Source organism: Coenobita brevimanus, chromosome 55 (assembly GCF_032717465.1).
Source record: "Coenobita brevimanus isolate Jiangsu-jjx chromosome 55, ASM3271746v2, whole genome shotgun sequence".
NCBI lineage: Eukaryota > Metazoa > Arthropoda > Malacostraca > Decapoda > Coenobitidae > Coenobita > Coenobita brevimanus.
In genome coordinates this window covers 58,255,758-58,280,145 of record NC_137008.1, presented here as the reverse complement: position 1 = coordinate 58,280,145, position 24,388 = coordinate 58,255,758, and the positions used below count along the sequence as shown (strand labels likewise).

The window sequence follows — 24,388 nt, the reverse complement described above, 5'->3', positions numbered from 1 at the left end:
TAGTGGGCATGGTACAAGGACACCAAAATTAGTGGGGATTGTAGGGGACATCAAAATTACTGAGTACAGTACTGTACAAGGACTTCAGGATTAATGGGGACAGTAGGAGACAAAGGAATTAGTGGGAGCAGCCAAGGGACATCAGATTTAGTGCGGATGTCCAAAGCAGAGAGAACAGCAGAATTACTGGGGATAGTTGGGAGATACCAGAATTGGTGACGACAACAGGGGAAGAGAGGAGAATTACCAATGATACCGAGGAACAGTGAGATGCAAAAGAATGATGAGGGATGGGTAGAATGGAGATATGGCGGGAAAGGAGAACACATGAAGGCTGTAGCAACATTAGATGCTATGTGTCAGAAAGAGCATATAGGTATAAGGAAGGAAGAGAAGGTGGAAAAAAATAAGTAATACGAGAGAGAGGCATGGGGGGCTGGAAGTGCTCAGGAATATACCGTTGTTATTTAACAAGAGGCAAAGTACTGTGGTAAAGGAGAAAGTAAAACTATAGAAAACAGAGTCACCCAGCAAGACAGAGTTCTGTAAGTCTGGAATGTTCCAAAATATTATACCTTTTTCCATTTATTTGGTACTGAAAACTGGAGAAACTGACAAATTAACTTCACTGGTAGCAACAGAAGCTTGATATGCAATTTTTCCATTATCTGCTATGGATCTTGATAATAATATACAACGTCCAAGAAGCTGACTTTTAACAACGATTTGCTTTGACAGAGGTACAAATAAGGAAGAAGAGAAGTGAAGAGAAATAAGGCAAGAAGTGATACCAAGGCACAGCAAACCCATCCCTGGCAGTCATTTTAGTGCTGACGTATAAACACAACAGGATATCTAGTCAAAGATGGCACATATCAAATTTGGAGTAAATCGGGTAAAAATTGATGATCTTATGCCTACGTGAAATTTTAGGCCCGACCCACCAGACACTGACCCTCTACCACAAACTGGAGGGTGACCCACCTGATGCAATGAGGCATGCTATAGGATGCAGAATTGAAAGATGCAACCTTAGGTTTTGGTTTCATGTCAATATGATGAATTTGAAAGGAGTTATGGCAAAACACAATTAATATTATTATTATTATTTTTTTTTTAATTTATTTATTTATTTTTTTGCCTACAGCCTGGACCTTGGTCCAATTTGGCCCAAAATTTAATCAGGTAATCAGAAGGTCATAGCCCATCATCCCTGTAATTTTACTCAACACACCAGTAGTTTCTGCATAAAGTTGTTAATGGACGGACAGATAGACAGGTGGACAGACAGACAGACATACAGACAAACAAACAAACTGACAGACATACCGAGTGAAAACAATACCTGTCCCTGAGCCCCTCTGGGGCAGGGCTGGGTAAAAATGGAAGACTAGGAGATAGAGTAAGCAAAAGTTAAGAAAAAGTGGTTATCCAGAGGAGAGAAAGGCACTAAGTTCCTTGTAAGGGTTAACTGAGAGTCTACACAGCCCATGTCCCTAATTCCTACTTCACATGTGGAGAATGGTGGAATTGTTATGGAGGAAAACAGACCAAGGGGAAGAAATGTAGAGACGGGAAGAAAGGAAGCAAAGGGTTGGTAAAGGGGAAAAATGCAGAGAAATATAAGATGGATGGAGAGGAGAGAAAATTATACACAATAGGGGGGGGGGGATACAAGGGTGAGAAAAAGAAGGAAAAGAAAGTAATGGAAGTGAAATGGACATGAAGCAGAGGAATAAACAAAGAAGAAAAGGTTAGAAAGAAGAAAAAGAAGGGAGAGGATAAAGTGATGAGAAGAATGGGAGAAGAGGCAGAATGACAAGACAAAGGGAAGAGAGAAAATAAAGGAGGTATGAATGGGAGATGATACGGGAGAAGAACTAAAGAGGGAGGAGGTGGGAGGGACAAGGAAGCGAGAGGAAGTAGCAATAAGAAAAGGCAGAAGATACTGGGAATGACAGGAGGGGAAAAGGAAGCCGAAGTCAGGAAGGCTGGGGCACACACGACAAAAAGACACACACGGTTGTAAGAGAAGGCTGATACTGTGAAAGAAAAAGATTGTAAGGAGAAAAGGATGAAACAGGAAAGAATAAACACTATGAGAGAGAAATCTGGTGAAAAATGTGAGCAGGCTAACCCAGTATTTCTTGCATACATGGAGTCATGTCCAAGTCCATTAATGCAACAGAGGTCAAATTGTTCATACTAACCAGTTAGGCTGGCAAAATCTCAAAGTCATGGAAGTGTAAAAGAATTAATGATCTTCACTACATAACATGAAATTTTACAAGATAAAATCCATTATTAAACTACCATTCCTTGCAAAATAACTACCTGTAATGCTCTGCATAAAAGCAGCACACAGAAGGCAGCCTGTTTTCTGGGATCTTGCATTATAAAACAGTTTATTCACACCATCCCCTCTTCCTTGATTATTAAAGAGTGCATATATGCATGCATGCACATGCATGCATCCACACACACACACACACACACACACACACACACACACACACACACACACACACACACAAATACTGAGAAATATATGGCACTGCTCGATGGTTAAGTGGTCCAAATATAGTCTTTCTCTGATTAAGTAACAATGGAGATTGACATGATGACAAAGTAAAAAGCTGATTCTTGAATCTGAATGATATATATTCTGTACAGTAAACCTTCAATATACAGAACCCTCTTTTAACGAATTTTGGTTTTAACAACCATCTTGAGCTGGCCGAACGTTATGTTCATTTAACGAATCTTCATTCGGTAAAAGAATAGATGCACAGGAAACACCTACCAGCGTGGCATCCCTACACACACACACACACACACACACACACACACAAACTCCTCTGCTTCAAAGTCTGGGTAACCAGCATTGTGGGAGGAGAACTAAATAAAGCATTTACTGAGAAAAAGTACCATTTAGATCTAGCTGTATGATATTGTGTATGGCCAACCGACACTCTAATCTACTGTATATTTAACGATCTTTGTTCAGTTAAAGCCATGATGCCAAGGAAATTAACGAACAGCATGGTGTTCGGCTTTAACATCAAGGGTCTGGTACCAATTAGTGTTACATCAAGGGTGTACTGAATATTCACATTCATTTCAAGAAGCTTACTGCATTGTTTAAACAATCTGTTCTAGAAGGATAAGTACCTGTGGTGTGGTGGTTGTGGTGGGAGGGAGGTGTGGTGAGGGTGTGGGTGTAGAGGGTGGCTGGCCATGTCCAGCATGGTGTCCATTCATGGCCCTGCGGTCTGTCTGGGGGAGGGCCACTGGCTCCTCAATCTCTTGGTGGTCCAGGGGCTGGGGCTCTGGTCGGCGTTGGTGCTGACTCTGGGTGCTCTGAGCATCCTTGCTAGGCCTTCCCTTGTAGTTCTTGGGGCAACACACAAACTCTACTCCAGAGAAGACATCAATACCACATGGTAGCAACATTGCGAAGGACTTGAGAGCCATACGGCGGTCACCACAAGCCAGCTCAGCAGTGATGTTCCAGCGGTCAAATTCCCAGCATCGGGATTGGTTATGAATGTGATCAAACAGGCAACCCTCAGGAACCAGGAGTGCATCAGACTGGAATGAACCCTCTGTTTGGGAGAAGCATGGTCAGTATGTAGAAGCATAAGTAACAATGTATTTAATCTACAGTACTTTAATTACTTCATTATAAAAGCTCTTCGCTAAGATTATTAAAATCTTTTTGGCTGTAGCAAGAATAGAATGAAAAAGATGTCCACGTACTATTTCTAATAACTGCGTTACAAGGGACCTCTTCAATGGTATAAAACAGTCTGGTGTTGACAAGGCTATGCAAACAATGGCATTACTATACTGAATGATATAAGAATATCATGCCTAAACTAAACAGAACATTCCCAACTACTTTTTACACAGTTTTCACATAGCTAATTACCTCCAAAGTTATTCTGAGGTCAGTATCAATGCACAGTTACTGTATTTTACTGAATGCAAAGACAGACAAAATACTGGTATTGTAATCTTAATAAGTGCGAAGTCAGGAGTACTGTACAAGTCTTTTTTGTGCAGAACAGTACTGTCCTTCTGTATCAGTCAAATGCCCTCCACAGGAATATGGTGAATCCAAACTGCATATTAATCCATCTTGAGAGATATTAAAGCAGACTTCTACAACCATGAGCAAGAGTTTGCCAACACTGTCCTGCCTCCCATAGTGTTCCTTCCTCCCCTAATGACAGACAGGGGATTTCCATTTCATATTCTTTTGTTGCGTGCTTCACATAGCAGTGAACTTTAGCTAATGACTGTACTCCCTGCTATTACCATTACTAATAGCCTCAGTTTAGTTTAGCTTATGATGTACAGTCCAAGATTCAACATCCATACTGTGCCAGTAAAATATGTCATGCCTTACTGGCTCCCTCAAATGGTGTACAATGCATTCCTCTATTTCAACATACATTTATACACTAATACAGAACTGATAAATGGCACTATAGTACTGATTACTGCACTTCAAAAAGCCATTATCCCATGAACTTAATAGATGTCAGATGATGGAGTTTCTGCATTAAATTACTTGAGCCAACGTTCATTTAAAAAATTAAAGAAATGAAGTTAAACAGCAACTCTGTGATGTATAGAATTACTCATACTTTATCATTACCTTCAACACCTGATCATGTAACATGGAGGCACCACATGGAGCAAAATCTGAAAAGACCTATTGGTACTGTAACTACAATATGCATCTTTCACAGGACTTTAATAATTTTGATATTCATTAGCTAAGTGCAGTAACATAAAAAACACTTACAACAAAAGTTTTTATACATCTCATATCCAGAGCTTTTCACTCAAAGCTGGAATCTGTGTGCAATGTTACTTACAATAATACTGTTGTTCATATAGCCACAGTATGGTACATTATTTTTGTTTTAGACATGCACATTACAGGAAAAACAGCTCAGCTAATAGGTGGAAAAATGTCATCAACACTGTACTTTCATTAAATCACAACCTCAAAACTACAGCATTGTATTTCACCTGTGTCCCATATTTGGCAAAGAGGTACTTCACCACAGTTCCTCTTCTCCCAACCTTATCTGGCAATCATCTGCTAGTCATTACTTGATACTCTGTCAGGCAGAATGTCACTTACTAGTGCCACTAAGTATTATTCTGGCTTTTAGCCAGTCATTATATTTACCTGAATGGCGACTTAGCAGACAGTGGGCTTCAAAACTATCTAGCTGAACTGTCCATTTGGTCGGACATCACACAAAGTACTGTACAGTACTTTATTTTGGCTACCATCAAGCAGATGATTTATTTGCCTGAAGGGGAGACCCTGCCTAGAGACATATTGTACATAAAGAATGGTGGCAGGGCAAACCCATTTTTTTTTTTTTTTTTTTTTTATAAATGTAAGAAAGGAGGAACCAAAGCTCAAGAGCGCACAAAATTGTTCCCTAAAGGGGGGGGGGGCAAATTCACGGTCCGTTCATTTCATTTCAAGATGACTGGACACTGCCTATGAAAGACTGGAGATCATAGGCAGTAGGAAATACAGACAGAGGGAGACAGTTCCAGAGTTTACTTGTTGCATATATGAAGGGCTGGGAGTAACAGTTAACTCTTGCATTACAGAGCTGACAGAAAAAGGATGAGCATTTGTTGCTAGACAGGTGTTACGCACCCACCGTAGTGGTGGAGGGATTCAAGCAGACAGTTAAGTGGTGCAATGACCATTGACCCTCCCCACATATGAGAGTTGTACTCTACATAGGTGAATAAAATCCGTTTATAAAGTCAACAACTATGCGGGGGTAAGGAAAGCATGGAGTTGGCTTAGCATACCCAATCTCTCGGAAGCAGAGTTTACAAGACAGTTGATATGATTTTTCCATGATAACTCCCACAAAAATGAAACCCCAAGTACATTTAAAGATGATGCAGCATTGAGCTGAATATTGTTAAAAATTAGAGGAAACTCCTGCATAAGATATTATGGGGCTGAAAGATGAAAAAACTAAGTTTTTGATGCATTAAAAACAACAAGATTACTTTCACCCCAATCAGTGATATGAGCCAAGTCAGACATTAGGTGAGCCATAACCTCATCCCTTGTTTGTTGAAGTAAGTGCTGAGATGGATGATGCGGAAACCAAATGGAAAGGCGGAGGGTGGAGTCATCAGCATATGAGTGGATAGGGTTAGATGTACAGCTTAGATGGTCACTGATGAATAAAAGGAAGAGAGCTGGAGATAGGACAGAGCCCTGAGAAACACCACTACTGATAGCTCTAGAAGAACAGTAATCTACAACAGCAGCTACAGAGCAAGCAGAAAGGAAGCTAGAGATGAAGGCACATATAGAAGGATAGAAATTGTAAGAGGGCAGTTTGGAAATTAAAGATTTATGACAGACTCAATCGAAAGCCTTTGAAATGTCAAGAGCAATTGCAAAGCTTTCACCAAAGTCCGTTAGGAGGACAACCAGGAGTCTGAGAGGTAGGTGAGGAGATTGCTAGTGGAGTGTCCCTGGCAGAACCCATACTGACGATAAGAAAGTTGTAATAGCAAAGGTGCTTTAAAAAAAATTTTTTGTTACGAATAAACTCAAAAACTTTTGAAATACAGGAAGTTAAAGTAAATGGGTGATAGTTCAAGGGCTGGGAATGCTCACCCTTCTTTGGGACTGGCTGAATGAGAGCAAACTTCCAGCAGGAAGGAAAGGTACAAGTTGACAGACAAGAGCGAAACAGTTTACCTAGGCAGGGTATAAGCACAGAAACACAGTTCTTGAGGACAACAGGAGGGACCTCACCAGGTCCATATGCCTTGTTAGTACTGTATTAAGGACAGTGATGGCAGAAAATACATCAACTGAAGAGATTTTAATGTCAGTCATGAGCAAGTCAGAGGGGGAAAGGGATGGAAGAACAGCACTGGAAATGTCTAAGGTGGAACTGGAGTTCTGCTTTATCAGTGGAAGAAATAGCTACAGGGTCATCAAAGTGGAAAAGTACAGGTATTCAGTCTCTTTCACATGCAATTACTTGACTATAATATATCCAGTACCACAATGGCGATCATCCCAACTACAGACTACAGTCCTAAACTCTTTCCAACCAAACACTATGAATAGCACTTATTCTATAACAATATAAGCTAGAGCAGTATTACTTAAGCCATGTTTTGCTCAATAATTTTGTACCAAGTCATCCTGATACTGCATTCAACTATCAAAGAAGTTTTCAGTTCATTATCAAATTACCTCAGGATGACACCCCTATCCAAATAACTGTCTGAAGTACTGTACTGTAATATGGGTTAGCACTCTTAACATCCACTACACCATATGAACAACAAACAATCTTTTGTCACTTTTCTTTCACTTTTGAATCCCTCAACATAGATTAATGCAATCTCACATTTAGAACACAAAGCTAGATACACACACACACACACACACACACACACACACACTCCTAATTATCTATAAAGCACTTGTTTCCCCACATTCACAGTTACTGTAAGAATTTCTTAACATTTTAAATTTCCAAATCAAACAAGCATGATTAAAATTCTGTCTCACATGATCTCATTAAGTTTAGGCTGTGTCCATACAGAAAGCAACTGGGCGCCAGGGCAGGCAGGCACAAGTACACTACATACTGTGGCACAATTCTTTTATTATTTCTCTAGTCCTCTTTCAATGCAATGTGATAAATGCTTTGTCAATGTGCCTGGATATGCAATCCATCCCAAATAAAGAAAGTGAGTGAAATATCAGTTATGAGCTGTACCATATCCATTCTTTGCCACTGCTTGTGTGGTGGCATAAACTGTTAATGAATGTGCTTGCTGCCAGAATGGTCACTTCTATGGGGTGCAGTGCTATAAACCTCCTACCTGTGCCTGCTTATTTAAGTTGCTTACTATGTGTCCACAGCCACAGTCATGCTATCAAGATTGTCCAAAGGAACTACTGTACTGACCATAACTGTTCCATATCATTGTTCACCATCTTGCTCATGTCGTATGATATTAACAGAAGCACACTTACTCACTTCATACATTATATCCTTTAAGACACATGTGCCCAACAAACTTACACTTTTTTCCTGATATTCCCTATTTACCCCTTAAATCTGAATGTCTTTTTCATCTCAATCTTGCTACCTCCAGGCCATTTTGTTCAACTCAGGAGAGGCTTTTCATTACAGGGCCTGCATTTAGTAGTGTACAGTATTGTGTTACCAATTCTAATGTATGGAAGTGAAGCCTGGACCTTGCTGGAAGGACGCAAGTCAAAAGTGAGAGCTGTGGAAATGAGTTCTTTGAAAAAAGCACGTGGAGTTACATGGAGAGACACACCGACAAATGAGGAAGTGAAGGTGCGTTGTGGTGTGGATGAGGATGTGACAGAAAGTGTTAAGAAAAATACAATGAGGTGGTTTGGCCATGTGGAGTGAACAGAATGTGAGTCTATTGAGGTGAGTGTATGAGTGAGGTGGAGGGGGGTGGGGAGAGGGAGGGGGAGGTCTAGGATAAGATGAAGGGATGGAGTGGAGAGGCATGTAAGAGAGGGGTGTGAGCTGGGGGGAGGGCAGTGAATGGCATGAGGCAGGGTGGCATGGAGGCTATTTGTTTGTAGCCAATCCTTACGGAATTAAGGCATCTGGCAATAAATACAGAGACAGACCTAATGAAGATAACACTGAAGCCCTACCATTCAAAAAGTCTCACTTTTGATGAAAAAAAATAGGCTGAAGATAGCAAGATGGATATAAAATTTATATCGTCTGGCTGAAGGGGCTGTCACACACAACACGTACTCACTAACAGTAATGCACAATACTCTCAACAAACAAACCATCTGTTTTTGCCTAAATACATTATCCACATTCTCACCACACACATCAATACACTTATTCATCTCTTAGGATATTTTCTCACACCACTCAACCACCTCACACAATATATTCTAACAGGACACAGTTGTACCAATACATATATAACATCATGTATCACAGACTCTCAACATGCACAATCCCCACACCATATTACCACAGCCACCAAAACACATTTCCAGGGTGGGGATTTGGCAGGTGGTTATGAATAACTGTGATTCATATGCCGTATGTTATGAAGCAGGGAGCCTCGCAAACATACCTGCTGATTGGATTTTTCAGATGATGCACAACATCCAAGGTGGGCGCGTTGAGATCATACTCCTGTCAGACCAAGCTATTGCCTTCTTTCTCCTCCTCCCTCCTTTTCTCATCCAATCTTTTTTCTTGCTCTTACATTCCCTCTCTTTTACTATTGATTTCCCTCTTTCTCATTACTTTCTACTTTCCTCTCTATTCCACCTTCCTTTCTCCTTTAAACTTTCCTCTGACTCTTTCTCACTACTGACCCTATTTTTCCTCTCTCTCACTCTCTACTTTCCCTCTTTGTCCTCTCGTTACTCCTCTCTCTGTCTGCCTGTCATCGATTTCTTTTTCTCCTTCCTTCCTCCTCTTTTCCTGTTTTGTCCTTAGCTTCTAACCCTTAAAATCCTACTCTTACAATTCCCATTCATCCACTCACCAAGACAACGGTATGGTTTGACCCATGCAGAGGCTTTGCACTTGGCATGTCCGACCCGGCAGAAGTTGGGCACCTTGTAATAGTGTGATGATTCCACGATGTTGGTGATGTCTCGCTCTGGGTACACCTGTCAGCAAAACACAGAAACATCAGTGACACTGAGGACACGGCAGAGTTAGTGAGATTGTAGGGTACTGGGAAGAATTAGTACAGCAAACGGGGGGAAATAAAAACTGGTGGAATAGTAGGGAACAAAATGTGTGGGGATGGCAGAGGAAGATCAACAAAGTACTACTGTATATTAATGGGAGAGTGGGGTGACATGGGAATTAGTGGGGTAACATGAGGACATCAAGATTAAAGGGGTGACAGGTTATCAGAACTACAGGCATAACAGAATATTAGCATTACTGACGTAACAGGAAGACATAAGAACCAGTGGGGTAACAAGGGGACATTAGAAATAGAGGGGATAGTAGGGAGACATCACAATTACTGAGTACAACAGAAAGATTATCACATTTTTGGTGACAGGACAGGGAGTACTGAAAATTTGTGGGACATTAGAAATAGTGGGGATAGTTGGGAGACATCACAATTAGTGGGTACAACAGAAAGATATTACATTTGGGGTGACAGGACAGGGAGTACCGAACATTTGTGGAAATGGCAAAATTAGAAAGTGCAACCAGTGGAATTCATATTTGTGGAATGACATGACAATCACACTTTGATGATGTAAGGTTCTGCTGCCTCACGCAACTTATATAACATGGTCAGGGTATACAGTAGTAGGAGAACAAATGAAGGCTAGGTCTAACCCTATCTTTTGAAAAGTCTCACCTAAACTGAATAAATTTCTCTGGAGAAAAAAAAAATAAAAAAAATAAATAAAAAAAAATAATAATAATAATAATAATATTGTGTGTGTGTGTGTGTGTGTGTGTGTGTGAGAGAGAGAGAGAGAGAGAGAGAGAGAAGCTCTCTGAGAGGGAGTTTTGGCCAAATGTGTAAGCCTGCAAATAGCAAAGCCACCACGTCCCTAGCAGGATAAGCTGCGAAGGAGCTTGTATCAACACCTGTTACTGAAGTGGGTTAGGATGCAGAACAAGTAAGACAAATAATACACAAAAAAGCTGAATATCATCAGTGCTCTGCAAAAAACTGGCCACACCTCCCTTTACTCATCATCCATATCTATAAAATTCTCAAACGCTGATAATACTGTGTAAATTTAAGACATCCTAATATCTTGCACTAAAAGACCCCTTTCACCTTCTACTGCATAAACTAAATATAAATACAAGCCATATATAAAGCATGCTGGGAAACTAACACTGCGCTTGTTTCTGTGGTTTTATCGGAGGTGGGAGGGGATTTAAGGCCCTTGAGTATGAAGATCTGGTGGGAAACTGAACTTTATTTTATTATTAGCAACAGTAAGTCCTCAATACAGGTATATTTCCTTTCTTTTACTCTCTTCACTCCAATGAAGTATGTTTAATTTTTTTCTTGCCAACTTCAGAAGATTTAGATCTGCACTGGAGATACTCTTTGAACTGGAAGGTTGGATGTAGCCTTCTGTAACACCTTCTCTAATGTCAAAACTCCTTCACTACTGGGGAGGTCTCCTAACCTGTAATGTCATCGTAGTGAAGGGATTAACTCAGTACCGGTAAATACTTAACAAGAAACAATATTCAACAATTCCTATTCAATACTCTGTTATTGTTAAAGCCAACTTCCTAGTTCCCCTCAATTTACAAAAAATATTGTGTGGAAAATAATGATTCTCTGGATCACAACCTACACTTAATATGAAGTATTCACTATCAGGTCTATTCCAGGTTTTATACTTCACCCCAGTGTTGCTGATATGTTATACTGTACTCCATATACTCTCTGGCTTTTATCCACTTTCAGCCTCTTCCCGGTATACTCTTGAATTTTTCACTTTTCCCTATTATTCCCTTCTCTCCCTCCTCCTTTCCCATGTTTCATGCTGCTCTCTCCTCCATTCTTTCTTTCTTTCTCCTTCCTCTAATATACAGTACCGTAAACAGGGTGCACATAAATGACCGTACCCTTCATAGCTGTCCTATAATGTGGTATTCAACTGTCCATCTTTTCAAACACACTCCAGACCCTCCACCCTTCAAAACATCCCTTCCTCCTTCACATACTCACTCCTTCAGTATTAACCTTTTATACACTCTACTTCCTTCCTTCTCTCTCTCTCTCTCTCTCTCAGCTAAACGAGGCAGTACAGGTCAAACTTGTTATTCTCTATTCCCTTCCCACGATAAGGTTTCTCAGCCCACTCCCCACCATTCCTCTCCCTACCTTCCCCTTCCCCTCCCTACCTTGCTCTCTTTACCCTCCCCTCCCCTCCCCCTTAACTCTCCCTTTATCCCCCTTTCCCCTCCCCTCCCTCTTAACTCCCTTTATCCCCCTTTCCCCTCCTCTCCTCTCCTTCTCTCCCCTCCCCTCCCATTTCCTTACCTTCCTCCCTCTTCCCTTCCCTCACATTTTCCACTTTACTCCCCATTACCTCCTTTACCGATACCATGCTTCTCACTTCCCCTTTCATCCACTCCCTCTTTCTTTCATCCTTGTTCCTTCCCCAGCTTCATCTCTCCCCTTCCCTTCTATTCCATTTTTCCTTCCTTTCCTTACCTTCTCCTCCCCAACCATTCACTGTTCCTCTCCCATATTATCCTGTCTCATTTCATCAACAAATACAACTGACATGAGATACATAACATTATCATCATCATCACCATCTGCCACTACAAGTTTGATGATTAATAAAGGCCTCCCCCAACCTTCTACATGAATTCCTTGACTGCGCCAATCTCTGCCATGTTTTGCCTGCAAACTTCTCAATCTCGTCTTTCCACCTCTTCTCTGGCCTTTTTCTGCTGTTAAGCTTGCAATCTCTTGGATTCCAGTCAGTCAGCCTCCTGCTCCAACGGTTATTTCTTAAGTCTTGCCACAGGGCCTGCCCACCTCCATTTCTGTTCTCTATGATATCAACGTCCTTCACTTTAGTCTACTCCCACTAGAGATGATCATGTCAGTCAAAGATATTCCCGACACTGGCTTTCCATTCCTCTTTGAAAACAAATTATTATATTTTCCATTGATTTGGTCAGTTTCCAGGTGTCACAACCGTACGTCACTGCTAGGATTATACATTCGTTACATATATACTTTCGTTTCAAACATACTGGCAAGCAACTTTTCATGATGTCTGTAATGCGTCATTTTATTTAGTTTTCATGGTCATTCCTTTTTTTCTTCTCTCTCTCTCTCTCTCTCTCTCTCTCTCTCTCTCTCTCTCTATATATATATATATATATGAGAGAGACAGACAGACAGACAGACAGACAGACAGACAGACAGACAGACAAAAACCTGCAACTTAAGAAGCCAAATAGTTGTTCAGTAGCTTCCAAGTCGCCAAGGTTATCTACCAGGATTCACATTTATCGACCGCGCCATGTATCACCTCTCTCCCTCCCTCTCTCGCTCTCTCTCTCTCTACACACACACACACACACACACACACACACACACACACACACACACACACACACACACACACACCAGTTTAGCGATCAGTGTAACTTTATCCATCCATCCGTCTATCTATCAATCTTTCTACCCAGCTAGCAAAGCAATCAATCTACTATTAACACATCCATCCTTCCATCCATCCCCACAGCCATACGTCTGATCTACTATGAAAAATGTCTGTCTAGTCACAACTCCGATCATCCATCTATCCATATATTCAAGCATCCTCTCACCCAATGTCATCCATCCATCCATCCTTCCATCTATGTGTTTCCCTCTCAAGCCATTCATCCTCTCATTCATCCAATCTTCCATCTCATTTATCTACGTCTACCCATCTCGTCCCCTATCCACAAACCTACCCATGATCCATCCATCCATCCTCTATGCTCACTTTCATCCGTTATCCATTCAACCATCCCTCCAACTCCATTGGTCAATTAACACCCTCCACACAAGGACAGAATCAAAGGGAGGGGAGGGGAGGGGAGGGGAGGGGAAGGGAAGGGAAGGGAAGGTGCGGAAATAGAGGAAAGGGAAAGGAAGGCTGAAGGGAAGGGAAAGGAAGGCTGAAGGGAAGGGAAAGGAAGGCTGAAGGGAAGGGAAGGAAAGGTGAAGGGGAGAGGAAGGAAGGGTGAAGGGGAGAGGAAGGAAGGGTGAAGGGGAGAGGACAGAAAGGTGAAGGGGAGAGGAAGGAAGGAGAAGGAAGGGTGAGGAAAGGAAAGGAATGGAATGGAATGGAATGGAATGGAGGGGATGAGAAGGGATAGGAAGGGGAAGGGAAACGCAAGGGAAGGAAAGAAAAGGAAGGGAAAATGGAACGGGCGTAAAGGCAAAGGGGCGAGGGGGAAGGGAGGAAAAGAATGGGTGTGGGAAGGTTCAAGAAGAAAGAAAAGTGAATCTGGAAAGGGAAAGCGGGGGGACGAGGAGGGCCAAATCGAAAGGAAGCAAAGAGGAAAAGAGGAGATGGAAATTGGTTGGAGAGGGAAAGTAAAAAGAGAAAATGAGAGGGATGAGATGGGTGCGAAGAGGGAGGGAAGGGAGGAGGGTGGAGGCAATGGTGACGTCACCCATGGGTTGGCATGGCAACCATTTGTTTTGGTCGAGTGCCTCACCTAGCTTCCTCCCTTCCCTTCCCTCCACACCCTCACACCCTTTCACACCCTCCTCTTTCCTCCACATCCTTACACCCTTCCACACAACCCCTCTTTCCTCTACACCCACTCTCCCTTTCCTCCACACCCTTCAATCCTTCCACACCCTCCTCTTTCCTCACCTCTCCACACCCTACTCCCTCCTCCACATCCTCTTCTTTCTTCCACACCCTCACATCCCCATCTTTCCTCCACACCCTCCTTTTCCCTCCACATCCTCCTCCTCTTTCCTTCACACCCTCCTTCCCTTTCCTCCACACCCTTCAACCCTTCCACACCCTCCCTCCCTTTCCTCCACACCCTTCTTCCCTTTCCACCACACCCTTCAAACCTTCCACACCTTTACACCCTTCCACAACCTCCTCTTTCCTGAACACCCTCCCTTCCTTTACTCCACACCCTTCATCCCTTCCACACCCTCTTCTTTCCTCCACACCTTTCAAACCTTCCATACCCTCCTCTTTCCTTCACACCGTTCAACCCTTCCACACCCTCTTCTTTCTTCCACACCCTTCAACACTTCCACACCGTCCTCTTTCTTCCACACCCTTCAACACACATCCTCCTCACTCCTCCATATCCTCCCCCTATTTTCATCCTCCCTTACTCCACACCTGCCCTCCCTTCCACACACTCCCAAACTCCACAACCTCTCTCCCATTCCTACACACATTTACACCTTCCATCATTTCCACACCCTCCCTCCCTGCACACCTTCTTCCCCATCCACTCCCCTTAACTCCATACCCTTCCTTCCCTTCAGTAATCTCTCTACTCCACACCCTCACTTCCTTTCAACCATCCATTTACTCCACACCCTCCCTTCCCCTCCACCATCCCTCAACTCCACAACCTCACTCCCTATTCATCCCCTTTACTCCACACCCTCCCTCCTTTCCATGTTTCTTGTCCTCCGCACACCCCCCTAATTCTACATCCACCCCCTTAACTCCACATTCCCCTTTTCCGCCCTTATTTTCCTCCGCACACTCCCTTAGCTCCACACCCTCATTTTTTTTTTTTTTTTTTTTTTTGGGGGGGGAGGGAGGAAGCTTCAGTAGGTAGGGAGCAGGGGATGAACACAGAAATGACTGGACAGAGAAGGAACTGTGCCGAGACGCGGTTGGACAGAGGAACTGGACAGAGACAGGGTTAGACAGACAAGAGGTTGGACAAATAAAGGACTGAACATCGAAAGGATTGGACAAACAGAGATGGAGACAGAAGGAGCTGCAATGGCCAGTGTGTGTGTGTGTGGGGGGTGGGGGAGACTATCACAGTAGCCTACAGGTGCATGGTGTGGGCTGTGTGTTTTTACCCCCCGAAGAAGTTAATTTCTTATTCATGACACCTTGTTTTTATATCGCCGATGCCTTGGAAGGAGAGGGGTGGGTGTATTTATGGTCGTGTTTGTGTTTTAGATTACTCAGCTACATCTCCCTTCCTCCCTCTCTCTCCCTCCCTCCTTCCCTTGTCTCCGCCTCAGCATTAATATATTCTTCTTTATCGGTGTTCTCTCTTTCTTTCTTCGTCTCCCTCCCTGCTTTCCTACCTCCTTTCCTGATTCCCTTCCTTACTTCTTCCATCATCATCATTCCTTCCGCCAACTCTCCCTCCTTTCTTCCCATTCCACCACTTCTCTGCTTATCTGTTTCACGGTTCATACTATTGTAATACATTTCAATCTTTTCATATTCCTATCACCTCATCTCCGTACCCTCCGGCTTTCCCATCTCCTCTACCTCTCCACCTCCCTTTTTCTCCTTCCTCTACCCTTCCTCCCCTCCCTCCTACACCCTACCTTACTTTTCCTTCACTCACTTCCTTCCACTCCTCTCTCACCTTCCTTTCCCTCCATTCCTCACCTTCCCCTCCCACCCTCTCTCACCTTTCCTTCCTCCCTTCACTGCCTATTACATGCCTTTGTAGGTTTTCCTTGTCCCTCGACGGTGGAGGAAAAAAAAAAAAATCCATTCTATACCCTATCCCTTCCTTCCTTGTTTACTTACCTTTTAACTACCGTATTTACTTACCTTTTAACTACCGTATCGCACCTACCTACCAAGCTAACCACCTTCCTTTCCCTGTCATTCTTAATCCTATTTTTTCTCTCTATTTCATATCTACCTGCTTTTTCCGAGCCTTATGTATTCCCCCTATTTACCACATACCTACCTATCCACCCTTTGCTTTTATTCTCCTTCCTCCATCCCTTATTTACTATCGACCTACTTACTTACCTACCTACCTACCATTTCCTTGCTTCTGCTTAGCATCTGACTACGTAGGTACGTACACTAGCTCCAGAAAGTATCGGTGCAGGGTGTGATCGACGACAACCGAAAAGATACGTTCAACTTGTGAAATGTCGGGAAGGTTGGTTAATATGTGGGTGCTTTTATAAAGATATTTGTGTAATTATAAATGTGTGGAATAAGTACGAAAATATATATGTCCAAACACAAACGCTGACAACCCAGCAGGAGTACAGGGCTGCCAACATGCGGCCGGAACAACTGACACATCCCATTACCTATTGTCACTGGTATCAAAATGTTCACACTAGAGTATACACAGATACTTTCTGGAGCTAGTGTAACTCCATACATACTAATCCGCCCTTCCCCTTTCTTCTTCCCATACAACATTCCTAGGCACACCTTCCCTCCCACACAATGACCCTACCTCCCTCCTTCTCTCCCTATCCCTCCCCCTCTCCTCGCCACGCCCTTGGCCACCTCACATTCTCTCCCTCACCTTACCGTATCTTTATCCCTTCCATATCCTTCCTATCTCATTATTACTTCCTCCATTCCATACACTTGCTCTTGTCTCTATATCTTTTGCTTAGCCCTCCTCTCTTCCATCCTTCTTCCTCATCCAGCCACATCCTCTACTTTTTTTCTTCCTTACTCCTCTCCACTGTTTTCTTTCCATATCCTCCCCATTCATAAATACTTTCTCTATTCCAAAACTACTGAATCCATCCTCCTTTTATGCCCCCTCCCCTTCCTTTTTGTCACAATTTCCTCTTTTCTTCCTTCTTCAACTCCGATCTTCCTTTCCCTCCTTCTCTTCCACATCCTACCACACTCACTCTTGCCTCCATTCTTCCCTCTGTAACCAGACCTCCTGCCTCCTTTCCCCCCTCCCCCCCCTCTCTCTCTCTCTCTCTCTCTCTCTATATATATATATATATATATATATATCCCTCATGACTCCTCCCCACTTCCTTGCAGAGGTTACCTTCTCCGATAATTTTCCTTCCTACTCCCCTTCTTTCTCATTCCATCTCCCCTCTCGCCCTCTGTTTGCATCTCCTTCCTTCTCTACTTAACCCCACTTATTTCATCCTCTCTCTCTCTCTCCTGCACCGCTTCCTCTATGCTAAATCTCCCTCCTACCTCTTCAACCACTCCTCCTCTCCCCTCCTGTAACCCTTTCTATTCTCCTTTTTCTTTCCTATATCTCTTGCCTTCGTTTATATCATTCCTCCATCCTTCCCTTTCTGACCATTCTTCCCTCTCCTCCATCCCCTTTTGGATCTCCACCCCTTTCCCCACTTCTTCTTTCCCTGTATGACCATTACTTTCACTTTCCTCCCGTTACAGCTCGTCCTCCTGCCCTCTTTGCACTCCCTCCCCCTTTCAGCATTTCCTTCTTACTTCTACCCCCATTATCCCTTTTCTCACTCTCCTCCCGCCCCCCATTACCTTCTCACTCATCCCCCCATCTCCCAACACCCCGTCCCAATCCCTAACACCAACACAGTGTCGCCTCAATCCGCCCTTATTGCCACCATCAGCCGTATTTCTTCCGTCACCTCAATACACCCACCCCATCCCCACTGCCACCCGTATTCTCCTCAGCTTATGGAGGCTTTCTACCACCTCTTCCTTACCGATTTATTCTCGTTGTTGTACCTCAGGACTCTCTCTCTCTCTCTCTCTCTCTCTGTATATATAGTTTATGTGTGTGTGTGTGTGTGTGTGTGTGTGTGTGTGTGTGTGTGTGTGTAAAGACTTAACAAATTACATACAAAAAAAATCACATCATAAACCGGTACAGAAATAGAATATACACCTTGACAGTCTCGTACTTACTGCGCAATTAAATATCGTTATTTTTATCTTTTTAATACCAACACTGCATTAGTAACATAGAGGAAGATATTAAGGAGCTGTACAAAGTAAATCGCGAAGGGAGAAGTGTTATGAAATCTAAGCCGACGAGAAAACTGTCCTGTATTTATCGCAGCGGACCCCTCATACGTCAAAACATACGCTCCCTAAGCTCCCCCAAGAGCTATTCTAGGCCAAGACTGGGACTCAGCAAATATGGACTGTGTACCATAATGACCCTCGTGCAGTCAAGGGCCATACAATCCATGCCCCCTTCTGTACAAGCCAGGGTATGATTCTTCTAGCCGACCAGCCCTTTGGACAGTGTATTCCTCAGCCTCTGTTTACCCAGCACTCAAAGGGCTACCTGGATATAAAAGCTACCTGTTGCCAGTTGCTCTCCAGGTCATCATACTTCCCTTTACCCTTTTCAGCACCAAGGCACTTTCTTAACCCCTTAAGGACGATAGCGCTTTATCCTCTGCTGTTTTTCTTGCTACCATCACATGATTTTAACACCATCAGTATGACTAGTGACTTTTTTTTTTTTTAATTCTTAACTCCAGCAAACGGTTGACCTAGACCACCATCGAAATAAAGGCGTTAAAAAGACTATATATAATTTAGCGTTTTCTTGTTTTTATTAATTTACTTTTTTCTTTGCTGTGCCCCACATTCTGGAATGAGGCAACCTCGGCGACCCACGACTTCCGACAAGCTATTTGCACCGATAAATTAGTAAATTATCTACAGTAAGTTAATACAAACAATAATGAAATCAGTGGACGACAATATGACGTGTTTACCCTATATTAACTCTACTATTTGTCGACCATAAAATATTACGTATAATCACCTAATACTTTACTCATAATTTCCCGGTTAAGCATTATGATGATACCTTTAAAAAATTGTACCTTTTTTAATGGCTTCATGTTACATGTGCAAACTATTTACACGACCGCAAGCGCACACACACACACACACACACACACACACACACACACACACACACACACACACACACACACACACACACACGACTATTTACATAAGTTGTACAATTAGGTCGAGGCTGGTCTTGGATCCAAAACACTGATAACCATTTACAATTTTTTGTCACAGTCATGTCCCCCACAAAAACATGAACAACAACCCACCGAGTGAGGGGTATATCAGTGACACCATGAGGGCTTATCCTGCCTCAAAGTACGTAATTTGTGCTATAATACACCGCAATACAGACCTTTCTACTCGGTGCGGCCACAAAGGAAAGGCAGGACAGTCACTGGAGATCCTCGCCTACAGACTCCACATGGAAAACTTTGTGGACTGCTTTTTGTTGTCCTCCGGTCCTGCCCATTCAAATTTTTGGTCATGGGGATTATGGTGCAAAGATAAAACAGCCTAAGGGGGCCGTCTCGAAATGAACTGGGTTATCATCTCACACCCACTGGGGAACAGGACCTCTTTTCTATTTTCTCTGTACTACCACCACTTGACGTCATCCAGTGAGGTGGTGACCTTTCGTCGAGGAGGCGGTGACATCACAAAACCTGAAGACATTTTTGCATTTTGCCCCTGTCAATTAGACTTCCAAACCTTCGTAAAAGTGTGTCATGTCTCTCTCTCTCTCTCGTCTAAGCCTCATTATGAACCTCTTTCGCCTCCCATGCATTAAGTATGATGTTCAATTTGTCAGCAAACATCCCAGTTGTTTCTCTCCTAACTGATTCTCTCTTCTTTTTACACGCCTATCATCCTTCCTCGGTTGTTTTACTCTTTTTACCTCGTTTGCGTCACTCATATCTCTCCTTATTTTTCGTGCTAACCTCCCTGCTTTACCCTCTATCATCGCTTACTTTCTTCAACCGCTTATTTCAACTACTGTGTGTATTTCGCTGCGTCATCCTGTCTTAATTTCCTTGCATCTCTGACACTAATGTATATACTGCAAAATCACCATGACATGCCCAATCTGGTGACATTAAATCCTTCACTACAATGACGTCTGTTTACTCTTGTCACACAATTTTGTTAAGTTTAGAAAGGATGCATCAATGAAAAACTACTTCCTTTAACCCCTTCAGTAAGAGGACATCACCCGTATATCCTTCTTTGCCGCTCGGAAACGATTTTATTCAGCTTTCCAGAACACTCGAGTGGTGAAGGTGTTAAAAAAGCTCTTGTTAACTCCTGCTGCTTAATGATGCTCTCCAGAACTGCATACAACCGCACGAAGGTAACATGAATAAAAACAAAAAGACGTCAACGTATTTATGGAGCTAAAACATTCCCCAAGATGACATCCTTTATTATTTTTTACTCTTACCACCATCAGACGACTTAATTTTATTACACTACACCTTTCATGGCAAAAACGTTCAACTGCAACATGATAAATCTTTTTCTTATTCCTTTATTCTATGTATTACTTTCACTGAGATAAGAAATAATATTAATGGAGAAAAAACGGAAAATCTAAACTTATTTCAATGATTCCAAAATGGCAGGAACTCGGATGAGGAAGGAAAAAATTGGAATTCATTAATTACTTCAAACTGACATGAACAGCTGCGAGGAAAACGCTGAAGGGCTAAATATTTCAAAACGCCGAAACGCGCGCGCGCGCGTGTGTGTGTGTGTGTGTGTGTGTGTGTGTGTGTGTGTGTGTGTGTGTGTGTGTGTGAGAGAGAGAGAGAGAGAGAGAGAGAGAGAGAGAGACTAATGATGAAAATGATGATTATGATAATGTTTAAGCTACCTGGTCAACGTAATCTGAAAGAATGCTGGTAAAAGTAACGCTACAGAGATCAAGAGTCTGAAAGTACAGGGCTTGTCAATGCACGTTACGAAGGACGTGTGAAGTTGGCAGAGAAACTGTATGTAGTCAAGCTAAGATTAAAATATGTTGGTAAGAGAAAACCTGAAAAGAGAAAGTATAGGAAGAGGTGTGATTGCTGTCATCTGAAACTGATTACAGGAAAAGCAAAGTGAGGTGTTTCTGAGACGAAGCTGCAATCTGAATGAGTTGCAAGAGAAGTGCATACAAAATAACACAGTGATCTTGCCAGAATGATGAAGAAAGGAAAGGAAGGGGTGTGGAAGAATAAACGAGGAGAGAGGAGGAACGAGGTAAGGAGAGGAGATGTGGGAAGGGAAGGGAAGACAGGGGAAGGAAAAAGAAGGAAGGGAAGAGGGAAGGATGTGGATGGAGGATTAGAGGATGGGAGGAAGGATTAAGGAAAGGGAAGTATAGTGTAAGAAAAAGGAGAATGAATGGAATGGAAGGAAAGAAAAAGGTAAGAAAGAGAGCGAAGAAAGGAAGCAAAGGGAATAGGAGACAATGGAAGCAGAAACATATGGTAAAATGGCCAACACTGAACCATAAAACCAATCATCCCTCTCTCGCTCTCTCTCTCTCTGTTTTCTCCTCCCCTCCCTCTCCACCCCTCTTTCCCCTACCCCCCTGTCGCTCACGTAACCAACCACACTACAAAGAAAAATCAAGACAGGTTTAATTAGTGATAGCGACACCTGGAGAAAAATCCATCACACATTATATAGGAGTGAATGCAGGGAGAGTCGGGGAGGGGTTATAGAGAACTCTGATATTTGCAAGAAAAAAAAAATTATAATGGCGACTCATAAAGCTGTATGTATGGATGAATGGATGTACCGTAGCGGCTGACTTGCACTCACCTGACAGGGTTACGTAAACAGTTACCTATCTGAATATATAACCGTAAATGTAGAAAATAAATAAATACAAGAGATCATGTATTAAAAGCATCCTAATTACGATAAATACATGACACTAATTGAAGGTAATAATTAGGCACTACTAACGACAACACTTATAATAACAGCAGCAGTAACAAGTGCAATACTGTCATCTACACCACTACGCTATAAAACACATCGTACAGTTTTGCATTATCCTTTTTAATTATTTTTTATAAATATTTCACTAACACCCTAGGGAACGATGACGCTGAAAGCCAAGCAGGAAGGAGAATATGGCAAGTAAATACACAAAGACAAAATACATGGCGAAATCGTGGAAGTATACAGGGACTGGAGCGTTGTAATGAGAAATAAGCCCTATCACCTCGACGGCGTCATTTCTGTTTTCTTTTTGCTATCTCCAGACGATTTATTCATTCTGAGAGAGCCTTTTCCACCTTCAGGGGTTATACCTACGATACCTGAGCGCTCTCCTAAACTAAATGGAATCATCTGCCAGCTTCAAGGTTAAAAAGGAATAAGTACGTCATAGTTCTGAAGTAGCTACACCAAACGCCTGTAGGTAGTTTTTTTTTTTTTTATGTGTCCGACTCTGGGCATAGGCTTCACAGCCTGCTATCAAGGCCGAGCAGTCCTCCTACATACCATACACCTCTACATGTCACCACTTCGGCGCTAACACCCATCGTCCATACTGAATACATGCTAGGGCTGTCTCATACAGGACTTGTGTATTGGTATTAGCGGGGGTATTTTTACGACATGACGTAACTTATTTCAATTTCAGATAAATATAAAATAACATTAACCAAATAACCACTGCCACGTTTCACAATGCGGCGAGTAGTGTTGCGTTACTGTTTAAAAAGTTATCCTCCAAATTAACTTCCTCATTTTTTAAAGTTATGTGCATCCCCACCAAAAATTCCTGTTCTACATTTTTAAATCTGACAATGCGTGACAGACAAGTAAACAGACAGACAGATACACAGATAGAAAAAGACTAAAGATAAGGGGGCATAAATATAAACAAACAGATTATATAGGCAAACACTGAGAAACACACAAGGGCAGTGAAACATAATGCCCTTTACAGATTAGATAACCTTTCATATACTGTATTACCACGAGGATAATTAGGATATCCGCATTAACAATATTGCTAATGAAACAAAAATAAACACCACATTAACATTCATTAAGCTACGTCAATCCGACTTAAGTAAACACGGATTACTTAACAAAACTTCACTCCATTTTCGTCCTTACGCTTAGAGTTTCCAAGGGCGATATTATTATGGCCTGTTATGGATATTTAGTTCCAATAATTTTCACTTCCATTTTCTCCCTTACACTTATAGTCAATAAAGGTGATTCTGCTACCGAGAGTGAGGGTTATTTCGGATCGATCATTTTCACTCCCATTTTCTCCTTTAAGACAAAAATTTATAAGGCTCATGTTGCTATGGGCCTGTGATGGATTTTTGGCGTCAATAATTTTCAGTTCACTTTTGCTCTTAGAGTCTGTGTTGGTAAGGGTGATGTTGGTATGATGGATAAATATTATTAGCATCAGTAACATTCAGTCTACTATCGCCCTTACGGTCTGTGCTGATAAGGCTGATAATGACAGTGATGGGTATCATTTTTTATTCTACCTTCACCCTTACGACTAGCACTGATAATGGTGACGAAGGAATACCACTGATAATGGTGACGAAGGAATACCACGGATAAATAATGTTAATTTCACTCTGACCCTTATGACTAGAACACAATTAAGGTGATATGGCTTTGTTAAGTGAGGGATAAAAGATATTAATAACTTTCACACAATATGGCGCCTTATGACGGTGCAACTAAGGGCGATAGTGCTTTGTGGAGTGAAAAATCAATAACCTGCACTCCACTTTGAGCCTTATGTCAATGACAATAAGGGCGGCAGTGCCTTCTGCAATGATGGAACTCCGTGCTTGGCTGACTCATCCCCTTTAATCACCGCTTCATCCTAAGAAGTGTAATGTGTAAGTTAGAGTTATTATTATAATTACTGTTACTGCTGCAGGGAATATCAGTATACTTTCATTCATGGTTAATGTTGCGATGCTGCTGTTATATTCGTTAGTGCTGTTACTGTTACGGCTGACAGTACTGCAATATCTACCACAATCACCACTACTACTACTACTA

At 42.3% G+C, this 24,388-nt stretch overlaps 1 protein-coding gene across 1 annotated transcript in view; it reads right to left on the bottom strand.

Moving 5' to 3' along the window:
- The window catches only part of Appl (amyloid-beta-like protein), a 135,325-nt gene that overhangs the window by 30,893 nt on the left and 80,044 nt on the right, over positions 1 to 24,388 (bottom strand). The window contains exons 3-4 of the mRNA XM_080273556.1: positions 9,598 to 9,724; positions 3,172 to 3,605 (exon numbers count right to left, since the gene is read on the bottom strand). Of these exons, the coding sequence (XP_080129682.1) occupies positions 3,172 to 3,605; positions 9,598 to 9,724 (561 nt within the window). The remainder of the gene's footprint in view (positions 1 to 3,171; positions 3,606 to 9,597; positions 9,725 to 24,388) is intronic.